The sequence below is a fragment of the Onychostruthus taczanowskii genome, unplaced genomic scaffold (genome assembly GCF_017590055.1).
Source record: "Onychostruthus taczanowskii isolate IOZ18803 unplaced genomic scaffold, ASM1759005v1 scaffold41, whole genome shotgun sequence".
Taxonomy (NCBI): Eukaryota; Metazoa; Chordata; class Aves; order Passeriformes; family Passeridae; genus Onychostruthus; species Onychostruthus taczanowskii.
The window spans coordinates 3,012,418-3,027,779 of record NW_024501571.1 but is presented as its reverse complement, the minus strand read 5'-3'; the positions used below and the strand labels follow the sequence as shown (position 1 = coordinate 3,027,779).

Genomic DNA, 15,362 nt, shown 5'->3' with positions numbered 1-15,362 from the left:
ATTGTGGTGAAGAAATTTTTCCTTATATCCAAGCCAAACCTCCCCTGGCACAACTTGAGGCTGTTTCCTCTGGTAGTCTCATTTGTTACCTGCAAGAAGATCCTTGTACAGCCTCCCTTCTGGATGTTGTAAAGAACCATGAGTTGTCCCCTGAGCCTCCTTTTCTCCAAACTGAGCCACCCAGCTCCCTCAGCTTCTCCTCATTAAACGTGTGCTCCAGACCCTTCCCCAGCTCCATTCCTTTCTCTGGACACACTCCAGCACCTCAAGGACTTTCTGCAATTGAGAGGCCCAAAACTGAGCCCAGGGTTCAAGGTGTGGCCTCACCAGTGGCCAGCACAGGAGCAAAATCCACCCTGGTCCTGCTGGCCACACTGTTGCTGGTACAATTCAGGTGCCATTGGCCTTTTGCCCACCTGGGCACACCTGGCTCGTGTTCAGTCACTGTTGACTAGCACCCCCAGGTCCTTTTCCACTGGAAAGCTTTCTAGCCACTCTTCCTCCAGCCTGTGGTGCTAGGTGGGGTTGCTGTGACTGAAGTGCAGGAATTCACCTCGTTTAATCTCATGCAGTTGGCCTCAACCCTTCGAACCAGCCTGTCCAGCTCATTGCCAGGGCTTTCAGTTTCTCTCATTTCAGGTCAGTTTCTCTGGGTCTGGACTGAAGGCACTTGAGACAGTAATTCACGTTCAGACTCAAGTGTTTATTATTTCTTATCAGTAAAACAGTCTCACTACTGTGAGTTTGGCAGCTTTTCATTAGAAGGCACAAAATGTAACAATCTCTTGGTACAAGGTCTTTTAAGACTAAACTGTCCAATTAAGAACTGACACCTAGATTATTTTCACTTTTAACCCAATAACTGATCCCAAAGAGCCCGCAATGTGGACTTTTCTGCCCAATTACAAAATGCCACCCAAACCCAGGAAGAAGAAAGAAGAAGAAGCATGAAGAAGAAGCCCAGGACAACACTCTGTGCCCCCCATCTTGCTCCCATCCACAACACACTAAAAATCCCAAAACCTAAATTTCCCACCAAATGATGCACCTACACTACTCTATATAATCTATTTCACACTTTTGTGAATTCTAGTCTATCTTGAAGTCTAGGAAACTTTCTCTATGAATGAGGGTCACAGTCAGTGCTCCCTGGGGGTGAGGGCACCCCAGAGCAGACAGAGAAATATTCCCAATGCCCTGGGTTTCCACAGCTCCCACTGCAGGGACACCCTCAAGCAAATCAACACTCCCAGCTCTCACCCAGCTTGGTATCATCTGTGCCAAATGCTGATCCCCCAAAAGATGACTCCTCACAAGGACAGCATTGCTCCTGCCCCACCAGATCCTTGCTGTGCCTTCCCAGACATCCCTGTTGGGATGGCTTGCCCTGGTTTCCTGCAGAGCCCTCCCAGCAGTGCCACATGTGCTGGGACGTGCTGTCCTGCTCGCTGTGTTTGTTTGAGGGGATTAGGAACATGCCTGAACCCAAGCACATGCTGGAAACGATGTTTCACACGCAAGGCAGGCTGGTTTGGAGGGAAATAGGTGCATGTCTGTGATTAAATGAAAATAATTGGGGTTAAATAGGGAGGAAAATGAAATTTCCTTGCAATCACTTGGATTTGTTATAAGAAAGAATGACACATGTTTTCAGTTTTATCTGCTTTCTACGGTTTTCCTCTATGTTTTTTCTCCTACTTTCAGAAATTAATTTGGGCTCCTTTGCCTCATTAATGGGAGATTACCTAGCTTGGCGAGAGGTTTTGTGTATTAGAAATGGGCTTTACTGATACAACTCTGAAACCCTGATGTGCTCTTTGGTTCCAAAACCCCCTTCTGCCAAAACCCAAACAGAATAACATGGCTATTTCCCTAAATTATTATTCAAACATAAGGAAGTAATTTTTTTCCCAATGGTTTTGGTGTTAAGGAGCAAAGAAAGCTACTAACAGTGTCTGCGCCCCATAAATCCTACCTCACTTTGTGGTTCTTCCCCAGTTATTCAGGTAGGGTTTTTAAATGAGGATGATATTGGATTTATGAGAAGAGTTTATTTGATACACTTTGTTCTATAAACATCCACTTTAAAAAAAAAAAAAAAAAAACAGAAAATTCAGTTGTAAAGTCTAAAAACTCAGGTATTTTTGGGTGCAGATCACCATCTGAATTATCCACTTATACTCTGGTGAGCCACACAAGTCCTGCAGAAGTTGTGACAGAAATAGTACAAAAGGGTTGATGGTTAAAAAGGGACAATCCTAAGAGAACAATTTCCCCTCTGCTGTTTCTTTCTGCCTCTCTTCTCTTCTCTTCTCTTCTCTTCTCTTCTCTTCTCTTCTCTTCTCTTCTCTTCTCTTCTCTTCTCTTCTCTTCTCTTCTCTTCTCTCCTTCATACAGTTACTCTGTCCTGTTACTATTAATTTTGCTCTTTCCCTTCTTGTCATCCTCTGTATCCATCAGGAAAAATTTATTTGTCCACAAAAACATCCCCACAGTGAACACAGATGCCAAAAATCCCATCCTTGTCTCCACTTGTGTCCAGCTGCTCTGGAAACCCCTAGCACTGGTCCTGCAGATGTTCTGGCAGCCTTCAAGCTCCTGATATGTTTTGAAAAAGCAGATGTTACTAATTTGTAAAGCATCTTTGAACTTCTCAAGGGGGGCTGACACATTTGCTGTTGTTTCTAACAAAATGGGGATTTTTTTTTGTCCTTCTGTTTTTTACCAGGATGTTTTTTGGGTTTCTACACCATCTCTTGTGAACCCACCCAGCTATGCCAACCTCCTCTTCATTTCTGCATCTCAGTCCCTCCCCCACAGCTTTTCAAGAGGGACATAACCATGCCTTGCCATTACTCTTGGAAATGGCATGAAATTCTGCCCTTTCTGCAGGTCTCCAGATGAGCTGATCCCTGAAATTGCTATGGAATGGGTCTAAAAATTATACCATGTGTCAGGCAGACCCTGTGTGACGTGCACCAGCCTGGGTAGACAGAACCCAAATTCCTCATTCCTCTTGTTTCCTGCATGTGCAGCCTTCCTGGTCACTCTCTGGATACTGTCACCAGCAGGGACAGGCAATCAGTGCTGACACTTTAATGGCATTTTTATTTAGGTTTGACATCCCCTGTTACTTGTCAAGAGGGTTCACTTGTGGCCTGATCTGACTGCTGGTCCTTATCTCTGGAAATGATCCAAACCCAAGCAGGAATGAAAGGGAAAAAACTCACAAGGAAACAATGTTTTTTGGGTTTTGTACCTAGTGAGAGCATTTTGGGTTGCATTTGGACTTTGCATTTGGGGAGGTTCTTTTTGTTTTCTTTGCAGAATAAACAAAATTCTCACAAAACTTACAAGGAGAACAAAATGGTTTACTTTTTTTTTTTTTTTTTTTAAGGAAGACAAAGGGGGAAACAGGAAAAAAATTCCAATCTTTTCGTCAAGCAACAAAAATACCAGCCAAAAGAAAAAGATATTCAACTCTGTGCTTGGAAAATCTGTAAGAATAACAAAGGTGTAACTATATTAATTATACTTTCTCAGCTTTTTACAAACACTTATAAAACATGAATGAATACCAGAGGGAATATTTTTCTTAACAAAAAATTAAAACAAGCTTTTAATACCTATCCCAGGAAAACCAGTTCATTTGTTTAAACAGTAGTTTAGAAGCCAGAAAATAAAACAATAAAAAGTAGTTACTTTTCTATGGATTTAAATTTTGGAGTTAAAATCTCTTGATGGCATCTAGGGAAGCCTGAGTCCTGTAGTTACTCTCAGGAAACAGCATTGCTGACTCCAGCAGAAAACAGTTCAAATTGTGGTGATGTGGAAGGTGGAGCCTTTGAAACCAGTGGAGCTTGTGGAGGACTCAGAATCTTAAAAAATGCCAATATTATTTTAAGAAGGGAAAAAAAAATAAAAGTATTTCCAAAAGGAGCAAAACTGGAAGGTAATGAGAGTCAGCTTCTGTGTTCTGCTTGGACTGAAGCTCCCATCTGAAAGCTGATATGGGCTTTTCCAAGTGCAGGGATAGTTTCAAGCATTAACATTATCAGCCACGGATACTGAGGCCTAAACCCACACTGCTTGAGCAGAAGTCAGTTTGTAAATACCTAATAAAGGATATGATGGACTTTTCTTTTTTACGAGATAACCAAGAAACAGATTTTACTTCATATTTTAAGAAATTAGACTATATCAAATGTGTAATAAAAATATTTTCTATAGGATTTTAAAATATATACATATATAAACTACCTAAAATTTTAATGCCCTGTTGATATTGATGTGGTCTCTACAGGTTTTTAATGTAACTAAATGAGGCTGCCCAGCAACCTCCATTATACCTCAGTGACTACAAAACTCAAAGCTTTGTCCACACTGTAACTTAAACCTGCTTGAGAATGGGATTTGAAATTGCCTGCTGGGCCTGATCCAACACCCACTCATAGGCTAAGTCCACTCCTGACTGCAGGATTAGGTCTTAGACACAGTCCCAAAATGATGTGGTTTCCAACCCAGTTGGCTGACCAGTGAGAAAGGCACCTGAGGGAGTGCTTTGAGGCACTTCTTGGAAAAATAGAAGTTGTTATATATTCAATTTAGAATATTTAAGGATATATAGGAACAAAGACAATTAAGACAATTTGGGCACATCTATATTCCATGCTGAAGAGAGGCACAAACTGCCTGAGTGCCAGACATAGCCCAGGCACTGGATGTAGACTTCATCAAGCTCAAGCAAGGCTGAGAGCCTGGGGGTGATAAGGGAGCGAAGGACATTCATGCCTTCATCCTTCCCACCCCATTCCTCTATAGATCCCAAGCCTGGCTTGCCCAGCCCATGAGGAGGAGGTAAACTGGCAGGAAGAGCTCCTGTGTCAAGTGCCTGCAATGGCCCAGAGGTCTGGGCTGGCACTTCCATCAAACACAACCTAAAGCTGGTGGCGGAGGTGGGTGAGGAAGGAGAAGCACAGGTGACTGTCGGGCCCTGTGTCCACTGAGAGCAGCAAGGACACGGCTTTGGGCCGTGCCAAATCCAGCTGGCATTCCTGTTTCATCTGGCACTGTGTCTAAAGCAAGTTCAGATTCATTTTCCATGCAAGGTTTGAAGCACAGCATAGAGAAGGTGTCAGGGCCAGACCCTGATCTAATGCAGACAAAACTCGCCACTACCATGGCCTGAGCACTTACCCTTGCATTATACTTTCAGGTAGGTACCATGGGAGTTCTCCTGCTTCAAAGAGTTAATATAGGGCATTTGACCACCTGCAGAGGAAAGTTTCTCACTGAGCTTTCTGTTCACCAGCTCCATGTGCCTGGAGTTTTTCCTGGCTTGCCGGAGAGACCTCTTGACTTTCTTCACTCGATCGCGCAGCTGCCTGTTGCGCTTCTCCAGCGCTGCCACTTTCTGCTGCAGCTTCTTCACCCTGTCCTCCTCCTCAAACAGGGCCTTCTGCACCGAGGAACACATGAGCTGTGGGGACAGCAGCAGGTGAGCTTTGCACAAAAGGTTATCACAGCAAGGGTTAATTCAGGCTTTGCAGAAAACACCTCACAACTTTTCAAAAGCTGAATGATTTTTGGGGGGGAATTTTTACTTTGTTTTTGTATCCTTTTAAGTAGAATCCTCTCTTTCACTTATGGATTTAGTTAAGACCCAAAATTGTAGATCTTGATGATACTAGTGATTCAAAATTACTTTCATAAACTGTTTTGTCAGATCTGTCCAGTGCACTGAGGCTACATCGAATTTATGGAGAAAGGCTGCCCTAATTCTGGCACTAAACTGGAGTTTGGGTCAAGGGGTGTCACTTTTGGAAAACTCTAGTTTTGATTCAGCTTAGCAACCCTTCAGAAACCCCAGATTCTGATAAGAGCCTGCTCTTTGCTCTTTATGTCAACATGTGAAATAAGGACAGCACCTGCCAAACCCAGAACTGGTTATTTTGCTTTTCCAAAAACAGACGTATCTTAAACACCCCATTATATTGTTTAAGACAAAACCCTAGAGGGTAAGATCTCAGCAGCCTCTAGCAGCATCCATGATCCCATAACATTAACAGAAGTTATTATTTAGGGGGTCATTGCCTGAAAACTGGCCCTCCCACTCTACCCCATACAACTTACTGCAATATTGCCCCCAGAAGGGACATCAAGCTCTTGATGCTCACTCATGCCAGTGGCTCTTAGATAGCAAATAAAAAACACAGGTGGTTTCAAAGGTGCTGCTCCCAAGGCATCACTAGAAGAACAGCTCACAGGGCATTGTCAAATCCACTGGGCTGGGTGATGGTACAACTGCAAAACATCTGCTGACAAGTGCTCATCTTCTACTACCTGGTCCTGGGATGACCCAAAAGATCTCTCTTATCTCATGTTTATGGTCTCACTGGTTTCTTGTTTGAAGGTGCAGCAACAGGAGTGGGATGGCAAACACCAGCTGGGGTTGCTGAGTGGTCAGTTCCCAACACACAGCTCGCTCAGAAGGGGATTCAGCTGCCTTCCCTTAAGCACTAAAAGTGAGACTCAGGTCTGGGCTCCTCTCCTTGCATTTCCCCTGCAGTGTCTGCAGGGAGAGACGCCCTTCCAGGGGCTGATTTACACCTCCTAGGGCAGAGGGAGGAATCACCCTCTGAACACAACTCTCTCCTTTTACTGACCACAAAGACACCAAGTTCCATTTTTTTCTACCTGGAACACATTTTCCAGGCAGAAAAAGAGGAGGTACCTGGAGCTCAAGGACAGCTCCACCAAAAAGTTTCTGATTTAGAAGATCCACATCAAAATCAATTTCTCCTCAGATGCCTCCTGCTTTTTTTTTCCCCTACAAAAAACATCCTGAGATATTTTATTACACATGTGGGACTTTCATCTTGCTGCTGCACTGTGAGGACTGGATTCTGTTGGATTTATCTTCTAAATATATCTAGAAAATTTTCTATGTGTGTCAAGCACTCCTGGAGTCTGGATGGGCTTTCTCTGGCAGAACATTTGGAACAGACAGGGAATCTAAATAAACAAGTAAATCCTGACTGTGATGATGAAGGATTACATGTTTCTTTCCATCTTACTTTGTAGTATTTTCAACAACTGAAAGTTGGGGAGGGAGCCTGCCTTGATGAATAACATTTCATTTGCTTTGGAAACCCCCAGCAGTGGGAAACCATGGCCAGTCAACACAAACACAGCAACTGCTTCCACTCCCGTGGAAGCTCTTGTTCCTTGTGCAAAAGCACTGCAGGGTTTTGCTATATGGCAAATTCTTGCCCCAACTGTTCTCTCTCTAAGGCTCTTTTATAAACACATGCTAGCGAGATGGGAGCTCACAGATAGAGGGACAGAACTTGTACTGAAAAGGAGAGAGTTTGGTTTTGATCTCTGCTCAATCCACGTGGTCTTTGAAAACAGCCAGCACATCTTGGCTTTTGTGTTTGCCAAATCCTTGCAAAACCTCAAGCAGAACACTTCTTGAATTTAAATCCCTGTAAAGGAGGACACTGAGTTAGGGAAATATGTTTGCTGGGAAGACATGAGGTGGAAACTCTACTTCACGAGGGATTTCCTGCATTTTCCATGGATGCAGTGATAGGCATGGCCTTTGCCAGAGTCCAGTGCAGAGGAACAAACATTTCATGCTGCTGAAGTGGGAGGTTGTGTGAACCCAACTGCGTTTCATCTGTGTGGGCTGGCTGATGGGGGAATAGCAGACATCAGGGATAGTGTTATCCTCATCCCACAGACACTCCCAAACATTTTGAGGTTGGTCCATTGTCAGCAGAGGTAGACCTGCTCTACAGAGCCACTCAGAAACTTCTCAAACACTATCAAAAAGCTAACCAGCTCATTTGCTTATACTGTTTTTCTACTGTCCTCACTCTCCAGTCTCAAACACACAGTTCAGGGCTTAAATTATCTGGAGATATCCAGAGACATCATAGGAACAGCACAGTTCTAAAAAAATGAGGCACTATCTGACATGCAGGGCTTTGTTTGCCAACAGGGTAGGTGATAGGAAGAGCCCAGCTTGATAACTGGATGCCTGCCTGCAACTGCAAGACTACCAGCTGGAAAATAAACACTTTGTTCCTTCTACATAGGGAAAAATAACATGGTGGAGTCCTCTCATTCTCACTGGCTGGTTACAAACAGCATTTTTCACAGGACTCTGCAGTGGGGATGATGATGATGGTGGTGATGATGATGCTGATGTTTAAGTGTGAGTGCTGTCCTGCCCTTGCTGTTACTGCTGGAGCTGTGATTCACCTGGCTGCAACCAAGTTATCCTCAAGCTGGTGCTGAGAATTGTGTAACTGTGACAGCTGTGAGCCCAGCACAGCCTGGATAACCAGCCTAGCTGCTGAACATGCTGGTGAGCAGTCAACCAGTCCAGGTTGCTACCTGGATGCTTTGGAAATGAAGAGAAGGACTAGGAAATGGCTCCTTAGGCAAACCTTATAGGTCATTTTCCAAATTCCCTTCAAAATTTGAAATCCCTAATGATCCATAATTCAGGAGAGTTGTTTGATCTGAAGATCTGTCTGCATTTTGCTTGTTCCACAGTTTTGTTAGGAAGGCATGCTCAGCAGTGGTACACTCAAGTTCAGAGCAGTACCAGAGATGTAATGGGAAGGGTGGCACAAGAACCATGCAGATCCTGAGGATTTATCCCAGACAGCCTACAGCTGTGAAACTGCTTATTAAATATGTTTGAGTATATGTCTGAGAGACCATATCACAAATGCACTCAATTTAAAGTTTCACCATATCTAGACTTACAAAAACTGCCAAAGAAATCAGCACTGTAATAAATAGAATAGAATCACAGAAACATTGAGGTTGGAAAAGACCTCCAAGATCATCCAATCCAATCATTAACCCAACAAACTAATTTTGAATCATCACATTTTAGGCATGCAAACCCCTTACCAAACACCCTGAAGTGATCTATATACACACTTTTCTTATTGACAGACAAACACCTGCCTTCTGGAAACTTGGTTTGAGGGCACAGTGGATAAAGGTGCATGGATAAGGTGATGGTAGTGTTCATCCACCACAAAATGTCCATAAGTGGTTGAAGTTGGTGTTACAGAACTCAAATCACTCAAAGCCCAAGTCTTGCCCTTCACCTACCCAAGGGAGAGATGCTGAGTCTCAGTTATCTCCTTGTGCATGCTCCTTACGGCAGCACTCCTAGAAAACACTGGAGTCCCACTACCTAAAACTCTTTCCTGTTGGAGCAAGTGTGTTGCATGGAAAGAAAGACAAGGAATCAATGAATAATGGGGGAGGTCTGGCAGGGGGGAGTATTGGGTTTGGGATGGAGTGACTTAACCTCCAGTTACTGGGGTTTTTCAGCCAAGACTAACACTCGTGCTGAAGTGTGGAAAAGCCCCTGTCAGCGCTGTTAAAGCATCGTGTTGGGTGAAGTGGTGGGGGCATGGCAGTGCTGAGTTAAACCACCTTTGCTTGCTGCAGGAACAGCACTTTCAGAGATACAGAATTGGGGTCCCTAGGACACATCCATATCACTGGCATTAATGGAGATAAGCTGGGATTTCACCCTAGCATGATGCACAGTTCCTAGATGGAGAAAGAAATTGTTGTGGCTGTTGTTATTTTGATGAATGCTGGGTCAGCATTTGCCACAGGAAATGTTAAGTTTGTAGCACAGCTCTCCAGTTCATTCAAAATATTAGAGATGTAGATTTCTTTGGGGTATGAAGCACTTCATACAGGAAGCCTCTGCCAGGCTACATCCACTCTCAAGGTGTTCTTCTTCCTCTTTTGACTCCTCACTAAAAGCAGATTTTCTCTTTAAGCTCTTTAGATGCAGCTAGTCAAAGCAAGCCATCTTTCCCAACAGTCATCAGGGAGCAATGGGCACATCCTAGAGGAGATATCTTGCCTACCTTAGACACTGCCCTTAGGTGGACCACCTTTGGAGACTCCTGCCTAGATAACCATCTCAGACTGGATTGGATGTCACCATGAGTCCCATCAAATGGCATCTGAATGGCACTGACTTCCCAGGGCAGGCTGCAAGGGCAGGATACAGATAATTTTCTTGGAGTTTGGAGAAACTTGCCCTGGAAACAGACACAAATCCATGTCCATGTGCACTTGGGGGTCTTTAAAAAAGAGCTTTGTTCTGGCCTGTATCAAATCACCACTTGGTGTGACGGTATCTGAACTGCTGGTGGCTCTCATCTGCAGTGGGTGTTGCTGGCATCCATTTCAAAAGCCCACACTTCCCCTTCAAACTCACAGCCCTTCCACCCCTGCTCTGGCTGGGGGAGGTTTTACAGGATGCAGGGTCATTACAGGGCACTTGAGGACTGGTGAAAAGAGCCTCTGCCGTGGAGGTACTTGAAGAGAGGTTCCTGGCCCCAAAACCACACCTAGAGCTGGTCCTGAGGCATTGCTTTCCCCTGGCACTTGGAGCCATGAAGCCTGAGAAGCTGCTGAGAGGATGGAAACAAAGATAGCAAGCGACAGTCATACCAAGTCACCTCCGCCAGGATTGGAAATGGGGATGGGAATTTGTCGTCACAGTCACTGCCAGTGGCCAGGAAGGGATCAACACCTTATTCCATGTACTTGTGAAGGAAAAAAGTCAATGGGTTAGCGAGTATAGAAACCACACTAATCAAGACAAGAAAGGGGGAAAAAAAGGTGCAGGGTAGGAGCCAGACTGCCTACCACAGGCACCTCGCTCGAGCCAAGTGAGCAGATAAGTCAGTCCTGACAGTAAATCCCTAAATTCCCTGCCCAGGCAGTGGGAGACAGAAGGTCTCCAGGAAGAGAAAAATAAATCAAGAGGGTACGACCTCACTCTGGGGCATCTCCAAGCTCCTTTCCTCTGCTCTGGCCGCGCAGCAGCCAGGGAGGCACAGGGGCCAGCCGCTGCCTGTCCCCGCACAGGCGGGGACGCCGCTCCCGCAGCTTCCTTTGGGCGCGATCCTCCCAGCGCTTCCCTGGATGCCGCAGGAATGCAGCCGTGAACTGGGAGCGGAGCTGCGGGCAAGTCTCGGACTAAGCTGTTTAGCAGGAGCAGCCGAGCTCCTGCTCCTCCTCCGAGCTCGGTGCTCAGCCCCACCTGCCCCATCCCTTGTGCCTCCTGCATTCCCAGCAGCCTCCCAGCTCCAGCAGCGCTCCCAGCTCCCAGCAAGGTGTACCTGGGTCAGGGCTGGGGATGCAGAGGGTCTGGGAGCCCTCGCAGGGTTTACTCTGCCAGCCTCTTTGCTGAGACTCACATCACCCTCCTCGGACTCCCTCCACCAAAATTTCTCAGGCTGGCCAGGGGAGTAAGGAGCCGTGGGGTGTCTCCATGGTGTACAAAAGCAGAGGCAGCAGCCAGGACACCCCTCCTGGCTCTCCACCCCCGTTACAGGGCATGCACAAGCTCCTTGCAAGGGCAGCCAGCTGCTCACAGGCTCTGCAGCACAGCTCTGTGCCAGGCACGAACACAGCCCGAGCAAACGCAGCGCCTGCCTTTGTTCCTCACAGCAGCACTGGTGGGAAGCTCCTTGCAAGGGCAGCCAGCTGCTCACAGGCTCTGCAGCACAGCTCTGTGCCAGGCACGAACACAGCCCGAGCAAACGCAGCGCCTGCCTTTGTTCCTCACAGCAGCACGCGTGAGGAACATTCCCGATGCTGGTCCTGGGCAGGGCACACAGGGCAGGTCTGGGCTGAGCTGCTCACTTACAGGCAAATGATCCTGAATGTTAAAATGCACTTCCCAGCTGAGCTTAAAGGAAAATGTTTTGAGGAAGGACAAACAAAATCTTTTCTCCGTGGTTTTAACAAGCAAATGTGTGTTTAAGTCTACCTTACAAGACAGGCTGCTTAAGAGATTTCTGCATTTTGCTCTGCCTGAATGGTGAAAATGTCCAATTTTTTTTTTTTTTTTTTTTTTTTTTTTTTTTTAGGGGGTAGAAAGTGACAGGACAAGGGGCAATGCCTTGAAGTTGAAACAGGGCACGCTTAGGTTACATATTAGGAAGAAATTCTTTACTATGGTGAAGCACTTTTTGTTTTGGCTGAATGGGTAAAATTGCCAATTTTTTTTTTTTTTTTTTTTTTTTTTTTTTTGTCTCAGAGTGATTGCAGTCTTAGCAGGGCTTTAAAAGTCTCTGTGAGAGGCTTTTTTCCCCAACAATATGTACAGAACCTTTCCATTACCACAGCTACCAAAGTTACCAAAACTTGCTATCCGCTTTAATTTTCAACTTAGCTTTTTCCCACCTAGTATTACTATTCTCAGAATAAAACCAATTAGGTCTGATATGCCTAAAACTACTTTGCTAATATACCTTACCCCAAGTGTATTGTTCTCTGACTGAAAGTTGCTGTGTGACCATGTCTCCATCTAAACTTGTTTTACTTGGCTTGTATTTCAGTAGGATTAGATCACCATTTCCCCCACACATACACACAGAGACTAATTAAATACCAAGGAAGGGATAAAACCAGCAAGACCCAAAATCAAAGTGTATTGTGTCCTTGCTTCTCACTGATGGGAACTCAGGAGAAAAGGAGAAAATGCTGATCAGAGCAGCACAGCATCTTATGATTTGCTTCTATTTATTGAAAATTTTGAATGAACTGATTTTTATCTTGTGTTACAACAGCTTCTAGAAACAGCCTTTATTTTAGTGTTTCTGTCAAGTAGAGGGCATACACTTTATAGCACAGTAGCAGAGAGGGAAGTACAGTATATCCAAATATACCATCCCCAGATGCAGCTGAAGCTGAGAACCAGAATCAGATGGTGAAGAAAATATTTATCTTTACCACTATTAATTTGCATGAGAGCAACACAGGTTAAAACTAGCATTATACCTGGTTTGGGTCTTTACATTAATTATGATTTACTTCAGTCTAATGTTTTACAACTTGTGGAGTCCTGACAGAGGTGTCTGATGTTTTGCTGTGGCAAGTGCTGCCGGGATGTCTGTAAGCTGAGGTTTACTTAAACATGGACGTAAGAGATACAGAAGAGCAGGTGGGAGAATGGACTGTGGGAGAACAGGGGACACATGGAAACAAGGTTGATTAAGGTCTTAAGGCACCCAGAACCTCCTGGGGGTGAGGCCATGCCAGACCTCCCTGTACCCCTCAGCAGGTTCAGAGTGCAAATGCTCAGAGCCCACATCCTCTGTCGCTGAGGAGGGAAGAACTGGGATCAGTAAATATATAATAAAATTAATGTTATGTATAATATGAAGAGAACCTTTGTTTCTCTGTCACCTATAAGTCAAAATGGGGAAAGAGAGAAATGAGCAAATCCCAGCAGGCTGTGGGTAGGTATTGGCAAATGGCCACAGCGTGACTGCAATGCACTAAATGCTGCCTCTCAAGAAAGCAAAGAAATGGACATTTACTGTAATTTGAGGCCATGTCTCCTCCCCAGGCAATATATCATACCCAGGGGCACTTGAATGCACAGGGGGAGAACCCACGCTGAGAAAGGCAAATGTTTAAAGTTAATGCAACAGCTATAAAAGTCAAGTTCCCCTATAAATCCCTGTGCTCTGGATGTGTTGGCTTCACACTGCACACAAGCTGCTGCAGCTCAGCTGCCTTTACAGACAGATAGGATTTCCTTGGCTGAAGGCTCAGCTGGAAGCCCTGAGCGTGCCCTGCTGCTGTGCACGGCTTTTGGATCCAAAGAGGAACTGAAGGTGCCCCAGGGCAACTTGCTGCCCTATGGTGCCACTGGGGTGGGGAAATGTTCACATCCCTCCTGAGCATCCATAGGAACTTCTAGAGACATTTCACTTTATTTTCCAAGTCTATTTGGGTCCAGAAAAGCACGGGGACCACACTCAGACTTGTATTTATCTGTGTTTGGTGGGTCCCTTGTGGTGGTCTTTGCATCAACCTGCTAAAATAGGTAACCTCACACCTGGGTAGGAAACATTGACTTTCTGATCTTTTTCTACAGTCTTTACAGGGACAGAAATTCCTCTGGAGGATGAGTCAGAGGAACTAATTTAGAGCAGGGAATCAGGCACTAAAACTGAGTTGAATAGTATGGAAACAACTCCAGCACAGTGCTTACGCACGCAGTGGATATGCCCCTGTCATGGCAGGAGCAGGACAAGAGGCTCTAATGAAGCCTTTCCCTGCAAGCAGGAAGGGATTTGTGAATCCTGCATGGAAATGACGGCAGCAGCACTGAAGTCAGGCTGGGTGAAACACACGGGCTCGACAAAAGGCATCTGCATCTGCTCCTGAGCTGCTCTGCAAGCCCAGAGCACAGAGGGGACCTCAGCAAGGAGCTGTTTGCTGTGCCCCATGCCAGCAGGGCTGAGGACAGAGCCAAAAGGGCTGGGGACCAGGTCCAGCCCTCATTCAATCACGGAAGTTCCACAGGTTGCCACGGCATGAAGTGGAAAAGCCTTGGTGAGGTTGAAGAAGCAAAGACAAAAGGAAGGGAAAACAAACATCTGTGATCTGCAGGCGCTCTCTGAATAATGTCAGTGCTAAGAAAGGGACCAAATGCCTGAGAGACTGATGAGCAGCTCTGAACAAGCAGCTCCAAGCACAAACATCTGGCTGCTACTCAGAGATATTCCTGTCCCACCAGGCAGCCCAGAGCAGCCTGTCCACAGCTCCGGCTGCTGCGTGGGCTGTAAATCCTGAACTGGCCCCAGACCACCCTGGGTGAGATAAATGGGCAACAGGCTAATCTGAAGATGGCAGGATTTGGCAAATAGGCAATTTTCAATGCGGAAAGATGTATTTAGGGAAGCACCCTCCTGCTTGCATGTGCTCAGATGGCCCTAAGCATTCGGGGCATTGATGACTTTTCTATAGGAGACAAAAGCTGTTTTCACTCCAGAACAATTCCTCGGATCAGGTTCTATTCCTGGGCCAGTATTTCAATTCTCAACAGAAATACAGGGTCAGGGAAATACAGGATTATATTTGAAATCCAATGTCATATTTAGAGGCTAAATTCTCTCCCTGCCGCTTTGCTGCATTTCGTAGACACAGAAGCACCAGAAATTCCCACCAAGTGCTGCACAACTTACTGCCTTATACAGGGAGAAGCTTTTCACACAGGGCTGCCTACAATGCCTGCAGAAAATAAGGTCATAAGGGAAGCATGAGTCAGGCCTCCCCGTACACACAAGCCTGCAGCACTCTTTCCAGCCTGACTTCAGAAGGAGGATTGCAGCCACAGTTACACAGGACAAAATGCTCACAGGGCTGGAGGATGCCCTGTGGTGAACTCTTTCCTCCAAGCATCTAAATTATAGAGCACACACCCCACTGCTGGTTAATGTTGCAGTGGTGGCTCTCAAATGTTTAATCCTATGTTAATAATTGTGCTGTAGAGAGATAAT

The 15,362-nt window shown here is 45.5% G+C and overlaps 1 protein-coding gene across 5 annotated transcripts in view; it reads right to left on the bottom strand.

Annotated features, from left to right (window-relative positions):
* Positions 1–2,143: 2,143 nt before the first annotated feature.
* Positions 2,144–15,362, bottom strand: part of CCDC3 (coiled-coil domain containing 3) — a 36,139-nt gene continuing 22,920 nt past the window's right edge. The window contains exons 3-5 of one of the 5 annotated variants that reach the window (XR_005953329.1): positions 5,352–5,479; positions 5,197–5,271; positions 3,418–3,497 (exon numbers count right to left, since the gene is read on the bottom strand). Coding sequence is in view for 4 of the 5 variants with exons in the window: in XM_041413391.1 (XP_041269325.1) it covers positions 5,204–5,479 (276 nt within the window). In the remaining variant the exon portion in view is untranslated. Of the gene's footprint in view, positions 2,599–3,417; positions 5,480–15,362 lie in introns of those variants that run through there. The other 4 variants (XM_041413391.1, XM_041413392.1, XM_041413393.1 and 1 more) reach the window with 4 other exon arrangements.